General features: G+C 50.3%; 10 protein-coding genes across 10 annotated transcripts; 5 read left to right on the forward strand and 5 right to left on the reverse strand.

The window, feature by feature from the left end:
• Positions 1 to 617: 617 nt before the first annotated feature.
• Positions 618 to 2,375, forward strand: N7518_002835 (NOT2/NOT3/NOT5 family protein; the record flags this gene model as incomplete). Its single annotated transcript, XM_057183762.1, has 6 exons — positions 618 to 744; positions 778 to 919; positions 1,010 to 1,490; positions 1,542 to 1,807; positions 1,859 to 2,213; positions 2,275 to 2,375. 6 exons carry the CDS (start codon positions 618 to 620, stop codon positions 2,368 to 2,370), a joined length of 1,467 nt encoding a protein of 488 aa, XP_057045212.1. The 3' UTR covers positions 2,371 to 2,375.
• Positions 2,376 to 2,638: 263 nt separating this feature from the next.
• On the reverse strand, positions 2,639 to 3,691 carry gtmA (gliotoxin thiomethyltransferase; the record flags this gene model as incomplete). Its single annotated transcript, XM_057183763.1, has 4 exons — positions 2,639 to 3,027; positions 3,079 to 3,135; positions 3,192 to 3,230; positions 3,298 to 3,691. 4 exons carry the CDS (start codon positions 3,689 to 3,691, stop codon positions 2,639 to 2,641), a joined length of 879 nt encoding a protein of 292 aa, XP_057045213.1.
• A 728-nt stretch (positions 3,692 to 4,419) lies between these two features.
• N7518_002837 (condensin subunit SMC2) lies at positions 4,420 to 8,203 on the forward strand (the record flags this gene model as incomplete). Its single annotated transcript, XM_057183764.1, has 5 exons — positions 4,420 to 4,446; positions 4,499 to 4,539; positions 4,628 to 6,785; positions 6,837 to 7,211; positions 7,265 to 8,203. The coding sequence occupies 5 exons, from the start codon at positions 4,420 to 4,422 to the stop codon at positions 8,201 to 8,203; spliced, it is 3,540 nt and encodes a 1,179-aa protein (XP_057045214.1).
• A 456-nt stretch (positions 8,204 to 8,659) lies between these two features.
• N7518_002838 (CUE domain-containing protein) lies at positions 8,660 to 9,355 on the forward strand (the record flags this gene model as incomplete). Its single annotated transcript, XM_057183765.1, has 3 exons — positions 8,660 to 8,776; positions 8,812 to 8,937; positions 9,071 to 9,355. 3 exons carry the CDS (start codon positions 8,660 to 8,662, stop codon positions 9,353 to 9,355), a joined length of 528 nt encoding a protein of 175 aa, XP_057045215.1.
• Positions 9,356 to 9,710: 355 nt separating this feature from the next.
• Positions 9,711 to 10,653, reverse strand: psf2 (DNA replication protein PSF2; the record flags this gene model as incomplete). The annotated part of the gene is made up of 3 exons (XM_057183766.1): positions 9,711 to 9,828; positions 9,900 to 10,486; positions 10,540 to 10,653. The coding sequence occupies 3 exons, from the start codon at positions 10,651 to 10,653 to the stop codon at positions 9,711 to 9,713; spliced, it is 819 nt and encodes a 272-aa protein (XP_057045216.1).
• Positions 10,654 to 10,877: 224 nt separating this feature from the next.
• alg10 (dolichyl-P-Glc:Glc(2)Man(9)GlcNAc(2)-PP-dolichol alpha-1,2- glucosyltransferase) lies at positions 10,878 to 13,128 on the forward strand (the record flags this gene model as incomplete). The annotated part of the gene is made up of 3 exons (XM_057183767.1): positions 10,878 to 11,817; positions 11,882 to 12,019; positions 12,080 to 13,128. 3 exons carry the CDS (start codon positions 10,878 to 10,880, stop codon positions 13,126 to 13,128), a joined length of 2,127 nt encoding a protein of 708 aa, XP_057045217.1.
• Positions 13,129 to 13,380: 252 nt separating this feature from the next.
• Positions 13,381 to 14,580, reverse strand: N7518_002841 (serine hydrolase domain-containing protein; the record flags this gene model as incomplete). The annotated part of the gene is made up of 1 exon (XM_057183768.1): positions 13,381 to 14,580. One exon carries the CDS (start codon positions 14,578 to 14,580, stop codon positions 13,381 to 13,383), a length of 1,200 nt encoding a protein of 399 aa, XP_057045218.1.
• A 1,353-nt stretch (positions 14,581 to 15,933) lies between these two features.
• Positions 15,934 to 17,583, reverse strand: N7518_002842 (rRNA-processing protein PWP1; the record flags this gene model as incomplete). The annotated part of the gene is made up of 2 exons (XM_057183769.1): positions 15,934 to 17,290; positions 17,345 to 17,583. 2 exons carry the CDS (start codon positions 17,581 to 17,583, stop codon positions 15,934 to 15,936), a joined length of 1,596 nt encoding a protein of 531 aa, XP_057045219.1.
• A 208-nt stretch (positions 17,584 to 17,791) lies between these two features.
• On the forward strand, positions 17,792 to 18,198 carry N7518_002843 (COX assembly mitochondrial protein; the record flags this gene model as incomplete). The annotated part of the gene is made up of 2 exons (XM_057183770.1): positions 17,792 to 17,825; positions 17,903 to 18,198. The coding sequence occupies 2 exons, from the start codon at positions 17,792 to 17,794 to the stop codon at positions 18,196 to 18,198; spliced, it is 330 nt and encodes a 109-aa protein (XP_057045220.1).
• Positions 18,199 to 18,720: 522 nt separating this feature from the next.
• On the reverse strand, positions 18,721 to 19,863 carry N7518_002844 (rRNA-binding ribosome biosynthesis protein UTP23; the record flags this gene model as incomplete). The annotated part of the gene is made up of 3 exons (XM_057183771.1): positions 19,735 to 19,863; positions 19,589 to 19,678; positions 18,721 to 19,526 (listed from the first exon to the last, which is right to left on the reverse strand). Exons 1-3 carry the CDS (start codon positions 19,820 to 19,822, stop codon positions 18,721 to 18,723), a joined length of 984 nt encoding a protein of 327 aa, XP_057045221.1. The 5' UTR covers positions 19,823 to 19,863.
• Positions 19,864 to 20,047: the final 184 nt, after the last annotated feature.

Genomic DNA, 20,047 nt, shown 5'->3' on the forward strand with positions numbered 1-20,047 from the left:
AAACGACAGTTTCAAATATCTATCCTTAAGATATCTTTAATCTTTACATTTTAGGCCTTGAGCTGCGGTTAATTGCAGACTTGGCCTGTGCACCCGCGCGTCTAATCACCCAATCGACTACTCGGCGGAGCAGTGCCGCATCAAGCGTGAGCAAGAGGCCTTTGTGGATTGCTCTCCCCTCCACAGATTCACCTCCGGTCTATTACTCGGCCAGTCTGCTTTTCTGATTTTTGACGACTCCTGGGGTATCGGAAATTACCCTCTTCTTAAGAAACATCGACTATGAATAGGCCAGGTTCGTCATTTTCCTTCAATGCCTTCGCGATCCCTCATGCCTCTCTTATCTTGCACCTACCTCCGCGGAATACTTGATATAAGTCGTACTTGCTTCTGTGCTGCGATATACTCTCCTTGGTAGTGGGAGTTACCCAGCATTGTGGAAGCGCTGGGGAGTCCAATGGCAAGCCTTGGTGCATATTGTTCTACATTTGCGACCGAGATATTCGCAAGGACATGCCCACACATTCCTATGGTGTTGATCTGAGCAGCTCTTGATGCGACGATCGTGCTGACTTGTCACGCGTGTGTCAGGACCTGGCCCGCAGCCGCTAAGAGGCATGTCCGGATTCCCCACGCAACAGCAAGCACAAGCTCGAACTGCATCATTAGCATCCACGCGATTGTCAAACGGGAAACTGGGTGCGATTGCCTCGAGTCATACTTTCTGGACACTCAAGATGATTTGTATGAAGGGATGCTAACATGTGACTCGAATAGGCGGCGGTGCCAATTGGAGCTTCAACCTACCTGTTAGTGGATCATCTGGCCTACCGGGCAGTCAGCAACGCACAATGGGGACCATGGGAAGCTTTGCGCAAAGTCTTGGAGGATCTCAATCCGCAGCACCACTTGATCTCTCGTAAGTGCTCTTTTATCATGGTTTGCAGTGGTCTCCTGTATCTCTAGGCCTTCCGATTTGTCTCCGAACTGACTAGGTCGGTGATTCTAGGGAGTTCCCTTCGCTATCAGGAGCATCACAGCAATCACAGTCACAAACTCCCGGTCAGCTAATGTGGGCCAACGCAAGTCAACGCGCTGCTCAGCAAACACCTGTTCAAAGGCAACAGCTCCCCCCAACATCGCAAACCCCCTCCCGTTCCTCCCAACCCCAAGGCCTTCCTACACCCCAACAATCTCAACCGCAGCATGATGACATGTTTCCCTCTGGCTCGCAGTTTGCCAATCGACTCGATGACTTTAGAAATGGTGGCCAGGGTATTAGTAGTCAACTTGGTGCAGGTGGCCAACCCCAAACAGGCAATATCGAAGAGTTTCCCCCTTTGGGCCGCAATGCTGCTGCGGAGCTTCCTCTCGGTCGGACTGGTTCGTTGATGCAAGGTGCAGGCTTTGGGGGTTATGGAACTGGTCTAGGGGCACCCCGGTCACCAGTCAGTCAAGTGCCTAATGGCATTCTAGGACAAGAGAAAGCAGTATGTGTCTACAATTGACTCACTTTTTAGGCAGCACTAACTTCACAACAGGACTTGAACAACGGTGTGCTTCCAGGCCAGCGTAACTTTAGCGATCCACAACAACTGCAGCAAAGGCAGCCAGAAAATATTGACGGACAAGATGTTTCTAATGCGGCTCAGAATACTGAGCAACCACCCCTCGCACAGATGAGTGAACTTGACAGGTTTGGGCTGGCGGGTCTGTTGCGCATGATTCACAGCGAGAGCCCTGATGTTGCAAGTCTGGCTGTTGGCCAAGATTTGATGACACTAGGATTGGACTTAAATCAGGCAGAGTATGAGCTCCTTTGTTCCCATACCATCTATAATACTAATTCTTTGCATAGGCCTTTGCACACATCGTTTGCTTCACCATTCGTGTCGTCAATGTCAGCAGTCCCTCTGGAACAAGACTTCTCTTTGCCGGGTTGTTATAATGTGGCCAATATCCAACCCCTCCAGTCTCGCATTCCTGGGTTCAGCGACGAGACACTATTTTTCATCTTCTACAGCATGCCTCGGGATATCATGCAGGAACTAGTGGCCGAGGAATTGATGGGCCGCAAATGGCGGTACCACAAGCTTGAGCGGTGCTGGCTAACTCGTGATGAGACATATCCTGGGCCCGTTGATGTGGAGCGTGGTGTGACGGAACGCGGCGTGTATCTTCTATGGGATTCCTCCGCCTGGAAGAAGGTCCGAGTAAGTAATCTTCATCCCTTGTTGGAACTTGAAGAACTGGTTGAACTAATTTTTATCACAGCGTGAATTCATCCTTCGATATGAAGACTTGGACAACCGGTTGGATCCTAATCGAGGCGCCGCCCGCCCACCTGGCGTGGTGCATCATGCCTCATGATTTGAACTTGATACCAAGGCGCATGCAGAATACAAGCAATCAACCATGGCGTTCGGTTTACTGGTCTGTGTTATATTGCTCAGGGATGGCCAATAGTACATTAACCTTCGGGAACAAGGCGTGTTGATTTCTTTGGTATTAAAGGGCTATGTGGGAAACCAGGACACGATATTTGAAAATCAACAGCCTGTGTGATTTTGGCACAATGCTGTAAAATGCTATACATCGCTGTAGACCACTCTATCCACTACCTGAATGGATTATCCATCTAGCAAGACTTGCGCGCTGTAGACAGAATAGCCATCCAATCCGTATCGATGTTCCCATGCCCGTAAGTGTCTTCCAAGTACTTCTCTACCGCCGGGCGGACCTTATCCGTGTTTTCCTCCCGTTGCTTCTCAGTCCAGAAGGATTTCATCAACACGGGAAGCATCATCATGATCATCTCCACCAAGATAGGAGATGTCAGGGTCAGTTTTGTTGTTATTTCGCGGACATCGATGTCTTGAAGCCCACGCTCCTCGAGCTGGGACTCGATCCAAGGCTTCGAGTGCCATTGCCCATCAGTGATGACCCCCAAGAGTTTTGGGGCCTCGGCAAAAGGCAAGTTGTCTGGCATGCTTTCAATCACTTGTCGAGCAATGGAGATCCAGCCGGCTGTTTCATGTCAGTGAATCTATTACCCAAGAGAAGTGTTCCAATACTTACGTTGGATCCAAGTTGAGAAAGCAATAGTCCCGCCGGGTTTCAGCATTCTGACCGTCTCTAGTGGTTTCTATTAGCCTTGAATATAATAAGGAAATGGGAAATGATATACTTACCATTGAGAGCCTTGAGAGACTCAGGGAGTGTCATATAGGCTGCAAAAAGGACATAGCAGTTAGCCACTGTCAGAATAGACCGGAGTGCATCCATGAACCCACTCACCAAAAGCAGTGAAGATGTGAGAGAATTGACCGCTAGGTAGCTCAGGATTCTGCGCATCCACAATCTTTGTCTCCGTGTTCTGCCAGCCCTCTTCTTGCATACGGTGCATAGTGTACTCGATCATTGCCGACGAGATGTCTCCACAAGTCAACTTCCACATCTTCTTGACAGTGTCATCAAGCTTGCCATTGAGGGTACTGGAGATAACACCAGTGCCACAGGCATTGTCAAGGACCACTAGAGGCTGATCAGGGTTGGCCCTGGACTCGGCGGCCACCTTGCTCTGCTCAACCAGCATTTCCGCGAATGGCCGGGTGACCATCTCCGCGCGTTTGAACGAGCTGGCATATTCTTCGCTCTTGAAGAAAGTATCCATGTCGACTTTTTCAGCCATAGTTGGTAAACTGCAAGGTAATTGCGTATCGTAGTGATTGAAGTTGAAAAGTGCCTGTTTAGAAGGAACCCTCAATGTGATGTGATGTGATGCAAGACCGAGATCATGAAAAGATAGAGGTCCTTCTGGGTCCAGGCTGTTCTTTAAATAGTCTGCGGTCGCCTAAAGCTCACATGGTTTCTGTACCAGAAATTGTTGTACGATATAGAAAGTGTCCGAGAATGTCTCCGCGAGTGGATTTCAGTTGAGGCATTTGTAAAAACGCACCTTCAAGGGGTATGTAGTAACTAGAACCCCTTACTGCGCCATATTTCAATGCTACCAATGGAAATTATTGGTTGGGGGCGACTCTTACGCAGTCAACCCCAGGGTTCCCTCTTGGTAGATCGTGATCATTATGAGTGTATTGGCAAAAGAAGGAGCCATGCGGAGTCGAAGTACAAGCGGCAAAGTCCTTCTCGGACACCAGTTATCAAATCCACAATTTTAATCGTCCCAATGTCAGTTAATGCAGAGAGGTTTAATCTCCAGTCGCCGAGTGCCATTTTTTCATACTTCGATATCACGTGAGAACAAAGCCCCCGCGCTGACATCAGCAAAACGACGCCAGACCCAAATGGGCAAACCATCAACAGCGGGTGCGGGAAAACAATCAATCCCCTCCACTCCCCATCTGGTCGACCTATGCACTCTGCTAGCGAGCAGAACGCCGTTTCGGAGTCGCAATCATGAGGATTACTGAAATTGTCATAGATGTGAGTTTCAACATTGCTCCATCGTTATTCACTGCGCTAACTAGGTCGTCAGGGCTTCAAATCGTACGCTGTGCGTACGGTGATCTCGGGATGGTATGCAATCCACCGCGTCTAAGCATGAATGAAATTATAGCTTTGGCTTAATCTTGGGCCGATCGGATTTGCTAATCGCGCAATACAGGGACGAAGCCTTCAACTCGATCACCGGCCTTAACGGTAGTGGTAAATCCAACATCCTCGATGCCATTTGCTTCGTGCTTGGTATCACCAACATGACTACAGTGCGCGCGCAAAACCTCCAAGATCTCATCTACAAGCGCGGCCAAGCTGGTGTCACGAAAGCCAGTGTTACAATCGTCTTCGACAACCGGGATACTGCGAAGTCGCCGATCGGATTCGAGGAGTATGCGAATATCTCCGTCACCAGACAGATTGTGCTAGGCGGCACAAGCAAGTATTTGATCAACGGCCACCGGGCGCAGCAACAGACTGTTCAGAACCTGTTCCAGAGTGTCCAGCTGAACATCAACAACCCCAACTTCCTTATCATGCAAGGTCGCATTACCAAAGTCCTGAATATGAAATCGGTCGAGATCTTGTCGATGATCGAGGAGGCAGCCGGCACACGAATGTTTGAGGATCGAAGAGAAAAGGCAAACAGGACAATGGGAAAGAAAGAACTGAAGCTGCGCGAGATCGAAGAACTGCTGAAGGAAGAGATTGAACCTAAGCTCGAGAAACTTCGGTCGGAGAAGCGAGCCTTCCTCGACTTTCAACAGACACAGAATGACCTCGAGCGCTTGACCCGACTTGTTGTTGCCCATGACTATGTTCGTGGCGGCGAGCGGTTGAGAGTTGCAGGCCAAGAGTGCGAAAACAAAAATAACAGAGCGCAAGCCCTCGAAGATAACGCGAACAAACTCAAAAGTGAAATTGCTCATTTAGAGGAGGACGTGAAACGGGTGCGCACAGCTCGCGACAAGGAACTTCGAAAGGGTGGCAAGTTCCAGGCGCTTGAAGATGAAGTCAAGAACTACTCACACGAGTTGGTCCGACTAACCACGGTCTTTGATCTGAAGAATGCAAGCATGGATGAAGAGAAGGAGAAACGACAGACTATTCAAAATACTGTCACTGATCTTGAAAAAGTCTTGAAGGAGAAGCGCAAGATCTACGAGAAGCTACAGGCCCAGTACGATACCGCCAAAGCCGAGTTGGACGCACAAAACGTCGAAGTAGAGCAAAAGGAGGAACTGCTTCAAACATTGCAGACTGGTGTCGCCTCAAAGGAGGGCCAAGAGAGTGGTTACCAGGGTCAACTGCAAGATGCTCGTAATCGCGCAAGCAATGCCGCCACAGAACAAGAGCAAGGAAAGCTCAAAATCAATCATCTTGAGAAACGAATCAAAGAAGAGGAGCCTCGCGCAAAGAAGGCAAAGGAGCAGAACTTGGGGCTTTTGCGTGATCTCGAAGGGTTGAAATCGCAAGCGAACAAGCTAGAGTCCGAGCTGACTCGGCTTGGGTTTGAGCCTGGGAAGGAGGAGCAAATATACCAGGAGCAAACCGAGCTTCAGCGGGATATTCGCGACCTCCGCCAGCGGGCTGATGGGCTCAAGCGACAGGCAGCGAATATCGATTTCAACTACGCAGACCCTCACCCCAACTTTGACCGGTCCAAAGTCAAGGGCTTGGTCGCTCAACTTTTCACCCTCAATAAAGATCAAGTTCCGGCTGCGACTGCTCTGGAGATCTGCGCCGGTGGTCGTCTATACAATGTGGTCGTGGACAGCGCAGAGACCGGCACTCAGCTGCTTCAGAAAGGCAAGTTGCGAAAGCGCGTGACTATTATTCCCCTTAACAAGATTTCTGCCTTCAAGGCATCCGCGGAAAAGATTGGAGCTGCTCAAGACCTTGCCCCTGGAAAGGTTGACCTCGCTCTGTCCTTGGTTGGATACGATGAGGAAGTCCTGGCGGCGATGAACTATGTCTTCGGCAACACCCTTATCTGCCAGGATGCTGAGACAGCTAAGAAAGTAACATTTGATCCGTCCGTTCGGATGAAGAGTGTCACGCTGGAAGGCGATGTGTATGATCCGTCCGGAACACTTTCCGGTGGAAGCTCCCCCAATTCTAGCGGTGTTCTCGTGACTTTGCAAAAGCTTAATGAGATCACCAAGGAGCTACGGAGCAAAGAACGACAGCTTGCGACTTTGGAAGATCACATGAAGAGGGAAAAGAAGAAGCTTGATTCCGTTCGCTCTATCAAACAAAATCTGGATCTCAAGAACCACGAGATTAAGCTTACCGAGGAGCAAATTAACAGCAACTCTTCGTCTTCAGTATGTGTTTCTCCTAATCTATCCCCGCAATTTTCAATTAACCTGAAGTAGATCATCCAAGCCGTTGAAGAGATGAGAGCAAACATTGAACAACTCAAGAAAGACATCGCCGACGCTAAGTCTCGCCAGGCCGTCGCATCCAAGGATATCAAGCAAATTGAGAAAGACATGAGTGAATTCAGCAACAACAAAGATAGCAAGTTAGAGGAACTGCAGACGACACTCGATAAACTCAAGAAAAGCTTCATCAAAAACTCTGGCTCGGTCAAGGAGCTGCAGAAGGAATTGCAGACTTCCAGATTAGACTCTGAACAGGTTGGAAGCGACTTATCCGCGGCCGAGGAGCAATTGGTTGAGTCAGACAACACCCTCAGTGCCCAACTAGAAGAGATTGAAACACAAAAACGCGAGCAAGCACGGCTGAAGGTATGCCATGCCCTCCCAAGACTACTTAATAATCATATAACTGACAATTCCAGGATGCCCATGACATCGCGCAGGCTCAGCTTGATGATGAGAGGGCCAAACTGACCGGCTTTGACGAGGAGTTGCGAGAATTAGAATCAGCCATGAAAAGCAAATCCTCCCAAATCACTGAGGATGGACTAGAGGCGCAGAAGCTCGGCCATCAGCTCGAAAAGCTCCAAAAGGATCAGCACACTGCTAGCCAGGCCGTGGCTCACATGGAACAAGAACATGAGTGGATTGCGGACGAGAAAGAAAATTTCGGACGCGCCAACACTCCTTATGATTTCCAGAACCAGAACATTGCCGAGTGCAAGGCTACCCTACGCAACTTGACAGAGCGATCCCAAGGCATGAAAAAGAAAATCAACCCGAAGGTCATGAACATGATTGACAGCGTCGAGAAGAAGGAGGGTGCTCTGAAGAACATGATGAAGACAGTCATCCGTGACAAGCGAAAGATTGAGGAGACCATCATGAACCTGAACGAATACAAAAAGGAAGCTCTCTACAAGACGTGGGTCAAGGTGAATGGCGACTTCGGGCAGATTTTCAACGAGCTTCTACCAGGAAGTTTTGCCAAGCTCGACCCTCCCGAAGGCAAAGACATCACAGACGGTCTCGAAGTGAAGGTGTCCCTGGGCAAGGTCTGGAAACAGAGTCTGACAGAACTGAGCGGTGGCCAACGTTCGCTCATTGCTCTCTCATTGATCATGGCGCTCTTGCAATTCAAGCCCGCGCCAATGTACATTCTAGATGAGGTCGACGCCGCGCTAGATCTGTCACATACGCAAAACATCGGTCGACTGATCAAGACCCGTTTCAAGGGATCTCAGTTCATCGTTGTCTCGTTGAAAGATGGCATGTTCCAAAACGCCAACCGGATTTTCCGGACGCGCTTCAGCGAAGGTACCAGTATTGTTCAGGCGTTGACCCCTGCGGATTTGAAATAAGCGTGCACATGAGCTTGGTTGTCTATAGTTTCTTTCTTGGTGTCCCCGGTGGAGTGAGATGATTATGTCCGGCCTTGGTGTTTGGTTGTCTTTGGATGGGAATGGACTCTCTCTTATGAATTATGTGTAAAGACTATTTCAATTTGTTCATAAATATAAGATCCTGCACAATATGCACAATATCAGTGTCAGCGTCGAAGACTGGAAACTTCCAAACTCGGAAACTCCGATACCCGGCACGTGCTCGATTCTCGACCTGACCCGTGCCGCCTTCCAACGCGCATGGCGATTTCATTGAAATCACCTCCATTGCGCCAATACCTAAGTGTCTCACCTGAACATCACCTATATTAGACCATATCCGACTCAGTCTTGCCTTTTTCAAACCCGTTACGGCCAGATATCAACACTGGGGACCTTGGACACCTCACTCAACTTGTGCTCTGCCAAAACAAAATGACGGACGAGGAACCTTCGCTGAACATACCGTCGCTCCTCACTCTAGCGGTTGTATCGTATTTTGTTCTCCGATGGTTCTTTAACCGCGACGAAAGCTCCGCGGGGGAAGCCGAGGTAGGGGGCGTGGCAATGTCGTCGATCCGGCGCAGGTGGAACAGATCGCGCAGATGTTCCCTCAACTGAACACTCGGGATATAATGTGGGATCTGCAGCGTAATGGCGGCAGTGTCGCCGCAACGACAGAGAGAGTCCTGACTGGACGGGGGCTGGAAACGGTACGTGTTGCGCTGATGCTGTCATTGATTTCCCCACCTTATCTGTGTCTCAGACAACTCGACTCGGCCACAGGCTTCAAATATCAACTGCAAATAGTCAGTCATCGAAGCATTGACTAATCCACTTTCTTAGCCTCCTCCTTCGTTCCAACCTCCGGTCGCAATTCCCCCCACCAATATCCCGATGGCGCAGACCGCCACGCCCGTACAGAAAGCGGACGCACAGGACTTGATATCTCGGTACAATTTGAGTGCAAAGGTCGAAAGCCCTGCTATAGAGTCAGAACCCGAAAAGCCTTCCAAGTCCTCCTGGTCCCAGAATAAGGAAGAGCGCCAGCGGATACTGCAGAAGCGTCGGGACGACATGATCTTGGCGGCGCGGAGAAAGATGATGCAAAAGAGCCAGGGCAATGTATGATATGAGAATTATCACGCTTGCCTGTCGACAACGTGACTTTCTGTACACTGCTTTTGACGACGATAAACCTGGCCGAACCCGGCACCAGTGTTTCCCGGGGGCCAATATACCCTCTCCATCCTTTCGGTTTTGTTTCGCGACATCGGTCCTCTTTGTATTAAAGCGTTCGCATGCTCTATGGTGTTAGTCAAATTGGAATAGTTTCGATTATAACCGTTGGTCATTGTATACGGAGGGTATATTGGATTATATACATGAAAGTCGTTTTGGGCATTGGTCTGCGTCAGGTATGCACCGAATAACTCCGAATGAAAGGTACCGCCAAAAAAGGGAAAAAAGCAACAGCCTGGGATGATTAGAACTCCATGTAATCTTCTTCGTCATCTTCGTCCCGGGTGCCATCGTAGCCACCATTTGCTCTCTGCTCGGCCATCTGTTCACGCCGAGCCTGTTCCTTGGAGGACCCAATTCTTCTATGAGCCAATTAGCAACGAAGCCCCCCAAATATTCGGCTATGCAAGTATTCGAGAATGGGATCACATACCGAAGACCATCCACCACACCAGTAACAAACCCCCGCTCCTCTCCCAGCTCCATAGAACCGACACCCGTCAGAGCAACACCACCACCACCTGTCGCCGCAGCATCCAGCACATCAACACCCGACCTCATTTTCGCCATGCGCACCTCACGCAGGTCCTTCAGCAGTCTCCGTATCTGATCCGGGTCCACGAGATCATCGCTCGCGGCGTCAAGCAGCATATTCCCAACCTCAACCCAGTGATATGGTAGTGAAGGGGGATCCCGTGAAGACGCCACGGTCTGGGCTGTGTTTTGGAGTAAGAAAGGCGGCGCTGCATAGTACCGATTACCGTCTGGTGTATATTGCGGCCGAGCAGATGGCAGTGCATCGCGGTCCAGAACACTCGGTTGACCAGGCAGGGGAGGAGGTGGGGAGAAAGCGTTTTTGTAGTCTTGGTGCTGGGATTCTACTTCGAGTATGAGAGCTAATGGCTCTGGGTGTAGCCATGTTGGTGGGATGATGTTTGCGCGGCGTTGGCGTTTGAGAAGGATGGCGAGCCAGAGGGGGAGGGATGCGCGTCGGGGCGGTACGAGAGGTTCAATGGGGCCCTGGGGATGGTTAGCTTTGAGTATTTCAGATAGAGCAGTTCGGAGGCGCATACTCCTAGTAGTTCGAGGCCTTCTAGGCGCTGGCGAGGCACAATTGTTACTGTTTCCATCTCCGCCAGGAAGGCGATTTCTGACGCCGTGACGCCCCGGGGAAGAGGAAAAGCCATTGGGCGTGTGAATAGGAAAGCGAACGCAATTTCAATTAATCACCAGAGTCGCGATCTCATCTCTCTTAGGATGATCTAGGTCTTCTTGATCGTGCGCTCGACTTTGACCGTTTGCTCTGCGTTTCTTTCCTTTCACTTTTTTTCTTCTTCTTATTAGACCGTTTCTCTGCTCTTAAAATGTTCAATTGACTTTTATTGGATGTCTTCTTTCAAGTCGCGTCGAGATGGCGACGTCGAAACGTTCAAAACGTTTGAAACGTTTGCATCGGATGAGCTCCACAAGCTCCGACTGGGACCCGGTGGCCGAAGAACTGAAGATCGTCTGGCAACTTTACCTGCTTGCTGCAAGTGATTATTTGCACAGCATGGCCAATCCTCTAGAATCAGACCTTAGCCGGAGTGCTCGATGGTTCGTTCCGTTTGGCTTGGTCTTGATTCTTTTGTGGGTGATTCTTGTCAATAAGACTGTCCCCGAAGCCTACCTCGACGAAGTCTTCCACGTCCCGCAAGCACAAGCATACTGGTCGCATAAGTGGACGCAATGGGATCCAAAGCTGACAACACCACCGGGTCTATATCTGTGCTCATATGTCCTCTTCGCTATTGTGTTGCTGCTGCGCGGAGAGCCGACAGAGCTCACTCCACAGGTCCTACGCTCGACGAACGTTGGTGCGACAACCGTTATTTTCCCCTGGAGACTCCAGAAGTTGCTTGATACGCTACAGAGAACGACAAATACTCGGCCATTGGGAGCGAACGTGTCTCATACCGTGCTGAACATCTGCTTGTTTCCCCCGCTATTCTTCTTCTCCGGTCTGTACTACACAGATGTTCTTGCTTTGGTGGTTGTCGTGGAGGCATACAATTGGGACTTGAAGAGAGACTTGGAGAGAGACCAGCAAAGCGACTCTGGAAACGACGCGACAAAAGCGACTCGCAGTGGTATTCAGGAGACACTGGGATTCCTGGCTTTCGCGCTGGCTGCATTGGTCTTCCGACAGACCAATATCTTCTGGGTCTCGGTCTTCCTAGGTGGACTTCAGGTAGTCCGCAAGATTAGAAAGTCTGCCACGCCATGCATGTCATCCGATGTGTCAACTATCGTGAAACAAGGCCTGCAGAATGAGGTGTATGATCCTCTCGTTTCGGAGGCTTCCTTGGAAGGTGAGTTGATCTGTTGGATATACAATATGAAGTAAGCGGGAGACCATTCTAACTCAATCTATAGATTACCTGAAGACCGCCGTTTCACTTGCGACTGTCAGTCTGAAGCAGCCTTTTTCTCTCCTGGTTTCTGTCATTCCTCACATCATCGTCCTCGCGGCCTTTGGTGCATTTGTAGTTTGGAATAATGGAGTCGTCCTAGGTAAGGGTGACTTGTTTTGTCACATCAAGTGCGATTTTACTGACGGTTACTATTCACTAGGCCACAAGGAATTCCATACCGCGGGTATCCACCTGGCTCAGATGCTCTACATCTGGCCGTACTTCATCTTCTTCTCATGGCCTCTTTTCGTCATTCCTCTGATCAATATTCTCGCCCTCAAACCACTCCCCAAATACTTGAACCTCGGTCTCCCGCCGAAACAGAGGAAATATCCCAAGCTCAAGGCTGCCCTGATTGTGATCCCACTTATGCTTGCCGTGGTCCACTTCAACACCATTGTGCACCCCTTCACCCTTGCTGATAACCGACACTATGTGTTCTACGTATTCCGCATTCTTATGCTTCACCCAGCAATCAAGTATGCTGCAGTGCCAGTGTATTTCCTCTGCGGATGGGTCGTGATCTCCGCCTTTGGGTTTACCACCATCCAACGTCCGCCCAAAACCTTGCGAGTTCATAAAGCTGCCCCAGCTGCGCCCCCAGCTCCGACTCCGGCTCCGGCTCCGGCTCCAGCCCCAGTAGCACAAGAGCCCAAATCTACTCAGTCTTCTGCGCGCAAGCCTTTACAGGCGCACCAACAGCCACCAAAGGGAACGAAGAAGCCTAACAGGTCCAATTACAAGAAAATCAAGAAGGATGACCCAGAAACCAAGAAGACTGACTTAACTGAGCTACCAGCGGAGATTACGGATCCAAATGATCCCGCGGTCCTGGCTAGAGTCCAGCAACACATCTTCACGCGCCAGAGACAATTACTGGAGGCACCACGCGTTAGCTTTGTCCTTGTTTGGCTGGCCGCTACCTCCTTGTCTCTCATCACCGCACCCCTTGTCGAACCCCGCTACTTGATCATCCCGTGGGTTATGTGGCGTGTGCACCTTCCTCCTACGCCATGTCTGTTCAGGGACCGAGATATTCGCCCCCGCACAGAGGAAGCTAAACGTCGCTCTGACCTCATTGTCAACGGACCGAAGTTCGTGGAGACGGTTTGGTTCTTGATCATTAATTTGATCACTGGGTATCTCTTCCTGTACAAGGGCTTTGAGTGGCCGCAGGAGCCTGGCAAGATCCAGCGCTTCATGTGGTGATATCTCTGAATCTTTTTCTTTTGATATTAGTCTTGGCCTGCCTTGGTCTGGTCGCTTGTACAATAGAAATTTAAATTTGCTAGTTTACTCTTTAAAAAGCCATTGAGTTTTGTTGTGGTACGTTATTGAACTTATCTTGGTGTATCCAAGGCGAGCTTCATTATGTTCGGTGATACCTACATGTCCCGCATTCCAATCAACTATCTACCAAACCAGAAAGTAGACACTCTTCCCTTCCATCGTAAATTGCGTCTACTGCTGGCTCTTCCACGCGTTATATATGCGGTAAATATCATGGCGGAATGTTTGCTTTAGCTCAGCCACCAACTCTCCATCGACCGGCAGCGCAGCCTGGATGGCACCGACACCACAGAGGTTATTCTTCCGATCAATGAACCAAGTGAGAGTCAAACCACCACCCCAAGTCAACGTCCGCTCGCCATACCAGCCGTCAACATCCTCAAGCGTCAGCAAACCGCCAAGGCCATAGCCAACCTTCAGTTCCGGGTCTGTTCCAACGCGGAAATAGGGTCCAAGAGGACTAGCAAGCGCAGCTTGGTGGCTTGCCGCCGCCTCGGGGCCAAGGTGTTGCTGAAACATATTGTCGACGACAGCAGGCGTGAGCAACTTGCCATCATTAGCTAGCAGCGAGCGCAGAACCTTAACAAAATCCGAGCCAGGTAAGAACAGCCCATGACCACCAAAGGCACCACGGCCCCGCAGGTTCATCTCGCCGCCACCGCCGAGCACGGCACTACCAACAGCACCGGGGTCACTGGGATTGAGATCGACGAGACGGGCGCGCAGGTCCTCACGGGTAGCGGGATAGAACTGAGCATCGTTGATACCGAGCGGGTCGAAGATACGCTTCTGCATGAAGTCTATCAGCGAGCCGCCCGTGACACGCTCCACCACGCGGCCAGCCCAGTCAAGACCGGGCCCGTACATCCAGCCGGCACCGGGCTGGAAGCTGAGCGGGTAAGTGAACATCTCCTCGACGAGGCGGGGGTCGTCATTCTCAGGGTTCCCAAACTGCGCGCGCCACTTGGCGATAGGCGGGTTCAGGAAGTGGTAGGAGGTGCCGGAGCTGTGCGTAAGCAGCATCCTGAGGGTGATGGGGCGGGCTGGTGGGTCGAGCTGAGGGCTTCCATCGTCGGCAAAGCCAGTGAGAACTTGCTTTGCAGCGAGTTCTGGGGCGATGGATGATAGGTCGCCATCTAGACTTAGTAGGCCGTCTTCGACGCACTGTAGGGCGGCGATGGTTGTGATCAATTTCGTGGCTGAAGCTAGGTACAGCACGTCGTCGAGCTGCTGTGGCTGCTTTTGGCCTGAGAGTAGAGTGCGCTCTCCGATCGCCTTGTTGTAGACAAAGTGGCCTTCGGCATCAGTGGCACAGATAACAGCGCCGTGGATCTTGCCGGCGTCGATGGCGGATTGGAAACTAGCTTCCATATTTTTTGGAGAAGATGATATTGATACAGAGGGTCTACCGAGTCAGCAGGAGGGCTTAAATAACTATGTAGAGTACCTACAACACAGGTATCAGTTCGGCGTCTCTTTTTGGATGCTCGGGCTCTCTTTTTAGACTAAGTCAAAAGGTTATTGTAGTACAATATAGTTACATCGCATTTTTAGGCCGTTCTCACCGCCTATATTCTACCTATAACCCCAATAAGGGGAGAAGAGATATCTAAACAGAATGTCTGATCTAAGAACATTTATAAGCACAACCCAAAACATAACCAAGATAGACAAGCGTATATGTGTGAAGTATAGTGCCTGCGTGGCACAAGCCTGTTAGGCGGTCTGGTTCTGCCATTCTACTACTATTTACCTAATCTAGAAGGCGGTATCTCTATGCAGAAAAGTGGGGTTGTATTGATCTATAAGGATGTCCTTTCGCCCTTCGGGGCATACGGTGAAAAGAAAATATACAGAGAAGATTAGCATGGCCCCTGCACTAAGGATGACACGCTCAATCAAAGAGAAGTAACCCATTTTTTTTTTCTTTTACACAAGCTTTATTGATGAGATAGAGTGTAGGCTCTTTGTATACATTAACCTACTACTCCGTATATTCATACTACGTATACTGCGTATATAAGTCACGTGTTCGTCGCCGTTCGACTCTGCACGTTGTCGGAAATGGAAGTTTTATTTAAGCTCTACCGGGTTCACCTGTTAACTCTTACTCCCAAAGATGAGTACGCCAATAGGTGTTCCAGCCCTATCCAAGTTTTGTTTATACATTCATTCTCATCCCATTGTTTGTCATATAATCCAATACCAGGGTAGGGACTAAAGTGATGCGCTCTTCCGCCAGAAAAGGCTGTGAAAAAGGTGTAAGATATGTAAATTGAATTTGTCTCTGCGATACACCAATAATCTCGTTGATCTGACCATCATCAGAACAGTATAAGGAGCCCAGTATATATTAGTACAAGAGTTCAAAGTATAGAGAATGATTTGGAGTATAGAAATTAAGCTATGGAGAACATGTATCACTGGGTATACTCCGTACTGGGGTCTGTTTTAGAATAAGGTTGTTTTATGTGGGTCCCAGGGCCACGGGATAACCTTTGAAGGAGATTTACATGAACCTTGTTAGGATATTATTCCCTAGCTAATCATTTGAGTGCTGCATCATGGTAAAGTGTACAACATACTTCCGAATGTCATTGAAATTGTTTTGTTCTCATATTTCCAAAACTTCATAACGGACTAGTCATTAACATGCAAAACCCAACAGCAAATCTATTTTTTGGCGCACACGAAACGGAAGATTCCACGGGTATCTGTGTCCACCTAGTCTTCATCCATCGACTCCCAGCCATCACCACCACGGGGCTCACCCTCATCACCCTCCTCTCCCGAATCATCAGACTCGTCATCATCAGCATTGATACCAACCGTGCGCTCCGGGACATCACCAGCAAGGTCAGGCATGCGAGACACAAACGCACGACGGACAGCGCCGTTAGTCGAAGCATCCCAGATCTGCACATTACCCTTGCTACCAGCAACTGCCAGCCGGAAGCTGACCTCCTGGTCGGGCGCGAAGGTAGTAGAGAACACCTTGCCGACCTCAAGCTTGCGCGTGACAACCAAAGTGGGCTTGTCATTCTCGACGCTCCACAACTTGACGGTCTTGTCTGTTGAGCCGGTCACCAAAAAGCCGGGGATAGAGCTGTTGATGTCGAAGGATGAAACGGAGGAGTCGTGTGCTTGCAGAGACCAGACGGGCTTGGACTCGGCAGGGGTGGCGGGGACATTGCGCATGTCGTAGCGGTAGACCATGCCGCCGTCGGTGGTCACGTAGAAGAAGTTGGTGTCATGCGGGTCCCAGCGCACACACTCGACGTCTGCGTCGACGCCCCAGCGCGCCTGGGCGTCCGGCGCACGCATGTCTGCTGCCACTACGGTGCGGTCGTAACTGCCGCTCAGCAGGATGGTGGACTCGGTTGGGTGCCAGTCTAGTGAGCATACCTTGTCCTTGTGGTTGGAGTAGGACTTGGCGCAGGTGGCGGTGTTGAGATCCCAGAGCTTGACGGTCTTATCGGCTGATGCCGAGGCAAGCAGGTTGCGGTGCTGACGGTTGGCGGCCAGCGCCAGGACGGCATCGATGTGGTACTCGTCGTTAGCCTTGGCCTTCTTCTTTTGCTTCTTCTTTGGCTTCTCGGCGTCCTGGCCACCCTGTCCGAGAATCGCGTTGGGGTACATGCAGTCCACGACATCCAGATCCCAGATCTCGATATCGGGCTCCATGGTTCCAATAGCCACGAAGTTTCCTTGCGTCCGACCTTCTGGGTTCTTGCCAACGGGGATATCAAGCCACTCTGTGCAAAGTGGGATACCGGGAAGCATGATGTCGTGGTGCACATAAAGGTTGTCCGCTTTGTCTTCGTAGACGTAGACTTCCAAGTGCGCAACTTCGTCCTCCACCTTTCCGGCCAATAGAAGGTTGTCGTAGGGCATAATCTGGAGCTCCTCGCGTTCTTCATCATCCTCGTCTTCGGGGATCACGAGGTACGGGTCTTCCTCGTTGGGCTGGTGGTAGGCCAGGGATTGGACATTGCCGAACATGGTGATCTTCTCGCCATCGTCATCAATCTCCTCCTTGTCGTAGTTATCCATGTCGAATTCCTTCAACACATCATCATCGCTGTAAAATCCGATTAGCATGAGTTGAATCTGCGCTGCGCTCAACATCACTCACGTCTTTGAATCGGTGTCCTTGGCCGAGGTCTTCTCCTCAGCATCATCCTCCATAGCATCGTCACATTCATCTTCAGAACCATCCTGGGCAGCATTCATATCATCCTTCGCATCCTCGAGCTGCATGCGCGCAAGCTTAGATATACGGCTCATCTCGGCCTCGTCGATCTCATATTTGGTAGGGAACTGGGCAGCGACACCACGCCGCACCCATGTCGTAGTTGTAATCATGGAAGACATTATGAAAATGTTGTGACGAAACTAATCACATCCGTCCACTTTTTTCTATCGGCGATATTTTTTTTTATCGTGCCTGAGGGGCTGTCCGCCCGGCAGAATCCGGCCGATCTCCTTACCGCCCAGACGTTTTGCGATGTTCTTGCTTTCGTTGATCATACGATTGAACTTGAATTATCTTTCAGTTTTTCAGACCAGTGCCATTGAAATCATGCATTCCCATCTTCACACCTCTTACAATGCCAGTACGTCGAGTCGACCATGCCCGGGAGATCCATCTCGCCATCCCATACCGCTGTCCATACTGACTGATATCACACAGATTGCGAAGAGATCATGACTGCTCTAGATGAGTGTCACGCTAAGGGATTCCTACACAAAGTCATCGGGAGCTGCAACGATATCAAGGTCGACGTGAACAAATGTCTCTCCGCGGAGCGATACGAGCGTGCAAAGCGCAACCGAGAGGAGGCGCGCAACAACCGCCGGCGTATGGAGGAGATCTGGGCCAAAGAGCGCGAGCTTGATCAAGAGCAAGGAGGGCCTGCGCTTGCGGCTGCTAGGGCGGCTACTGCGGCGGCGGCGGCTAATGCTAGTGCTAGTGCTGCGAAGCAATAGACTGTGTCTTGGATGAGCATATGCCATCATGCCATCATGTTTGGAACTGGAGTTTGGGGTGTGCTTTCAATGGCTATTCTTCGATTTGGCTCAGACTTGAAAGATAACACTGCTACTTTTTATTAATAGCCTTCGGCATGGCCCCGATTTTAATATGTTCACATGAGAACATTGAATGCACGGGACAAGCAGACCGAGGCCGAATTATCTCCTCTCATTTCATCTGGGGAAGAATACTTTGTACGATATCTGAACGTTTAAATGTACATATAGCCGACTGGCCTTCGCTCTGTCTTGTTTGCCATATTTCATCTGGCACCAATGTCCAACACTTAATCTACGATTTGCTGAGATTATAAGATCTCTTGAATGATATCAGATGTACATTACTATTATGCACATCAGCTGAACTTTTAGATATAACCCATCCGATCTGAACGCCGCACCCCAGAAGTGAAATAAGGTTGAGAATGCATGCAATGATAACCAGCATCATGAATCGCCTATGCCGTAAAGATTCAATCAAGCGTCAACCTCCGTGGCCTCATTAGGCTCGGCGGCCTCCTCGAAGTCTTCACGGGGACCACTCTTAGCATGACGACGTTTCCTCTTCGGCTTAGCCGCTGCAGTATCATCGCCATCATGTTGCTCCGTTGCATCTGTGACATCAACCTCCTTCCGAACAGGCTTATCCTTCTTCGGTGCAGGCGCATCAGTCTTCTTCTTAGCCTTCTTCACACTGAGAGGATTAGGCGCCTTGACCCTAGGACCGCGCTTCTTCTTAGGTTCCTCCTCATCAGCACTCTCTCCATCAGCCTCGCCATCCCTCTTGCGCTTGCCCAGCATGGGATCCGCATCCAATCCAGCGCGGAACTTCCCACGCTCAACACCATCCCGCACCATCTCAGAAGCACTGCTCATCGGCTCGAGGACCATAACCGAGCGCTTAACGTATATGATAGGCACACCTGGAATAGAGCGAGCGCCGGCGCGTAATGCGCGGGAGCGGCGCATAGCCTCCTCTTCTTTACGATCCTCTTCCGTCTTCCGTCTGCGGGGCTGGTTCTCGCTATTGGTCGTCTTTCTCAAGATTGGATCCGCACATGCGAGAATGTAGTGCTCCTTGTTCTTCTTTGAGTCTGCGTTGGGTGAAAGCAGCGAGAGGAGACACTCGACTTCGTCGATGGGCGTGGAGTCCGCGTTGTGCGAGCAGTGGCGGAGAGGGAGTTCTGTGGGCGGGGGAAGGAAGAGAGGTCGGTATGGCTTTTCGGTTTTGGGGTTGATGGGTTGTGCGGCCATGATAGCGGCGAGTGAGCACTTTGTTAATACTGTTGAGATGGTTAGTTGGGATGTGTCTTGGCGGATGGGAACTTTGTCTGGTGAGACTCACGAGGCTTGACCTTGCCTTGGATCGTTCGTTCAAGTGCAGGAATTAGTTCCATCCTGAAGGAGTCGGTGGCGCGAAGGAAATTCGAGTCAACTGTTCGAGCGCAAGTCAGTACTGTACATCAGAACAATACATTGAATGGGACATACCTAGGACCTGATAGGCCTCTCGGAAACCGAAAGTGAGCTCATACTGGTGCATAAGCTTGCGATACTTCTTTGAACGTTTGGCCCTCATTGTGAATGGTGAGTATCAAGTATTTGAAGATTAAATGCAGCAAAAGACATGAGCTTCTGCGTCGACCGAAACTTTTTTCATTCTGCCGGGCGGGAGCGGCGGTGATGTGGTCTGTGCTGATGGTGAGGTACCCAATACTTTGTCAAGTGGGGCGTCTAGCCTTGAGATTAAGTACCCTGTACTTAGCATTTACTGATCGCTGCAGACTTGAATACATGTAGTTAT

Source organism: Penicillium psychrosexuale (genome assembly GCF_028828465.1).
Source record: "Penicillium psychrosexuale strain IBT 29551 chromosome Unknown utg000002l, whole genome shotgun sequence".
Classification (NCBI taxonomy): domain Eukaryota; kingdom Fungi; phylum Ascomycota; class Eurotiomycetes; order Eurotiales; family Aspergillaceae; genus Penicillium; species Penicillium psychrosexuale.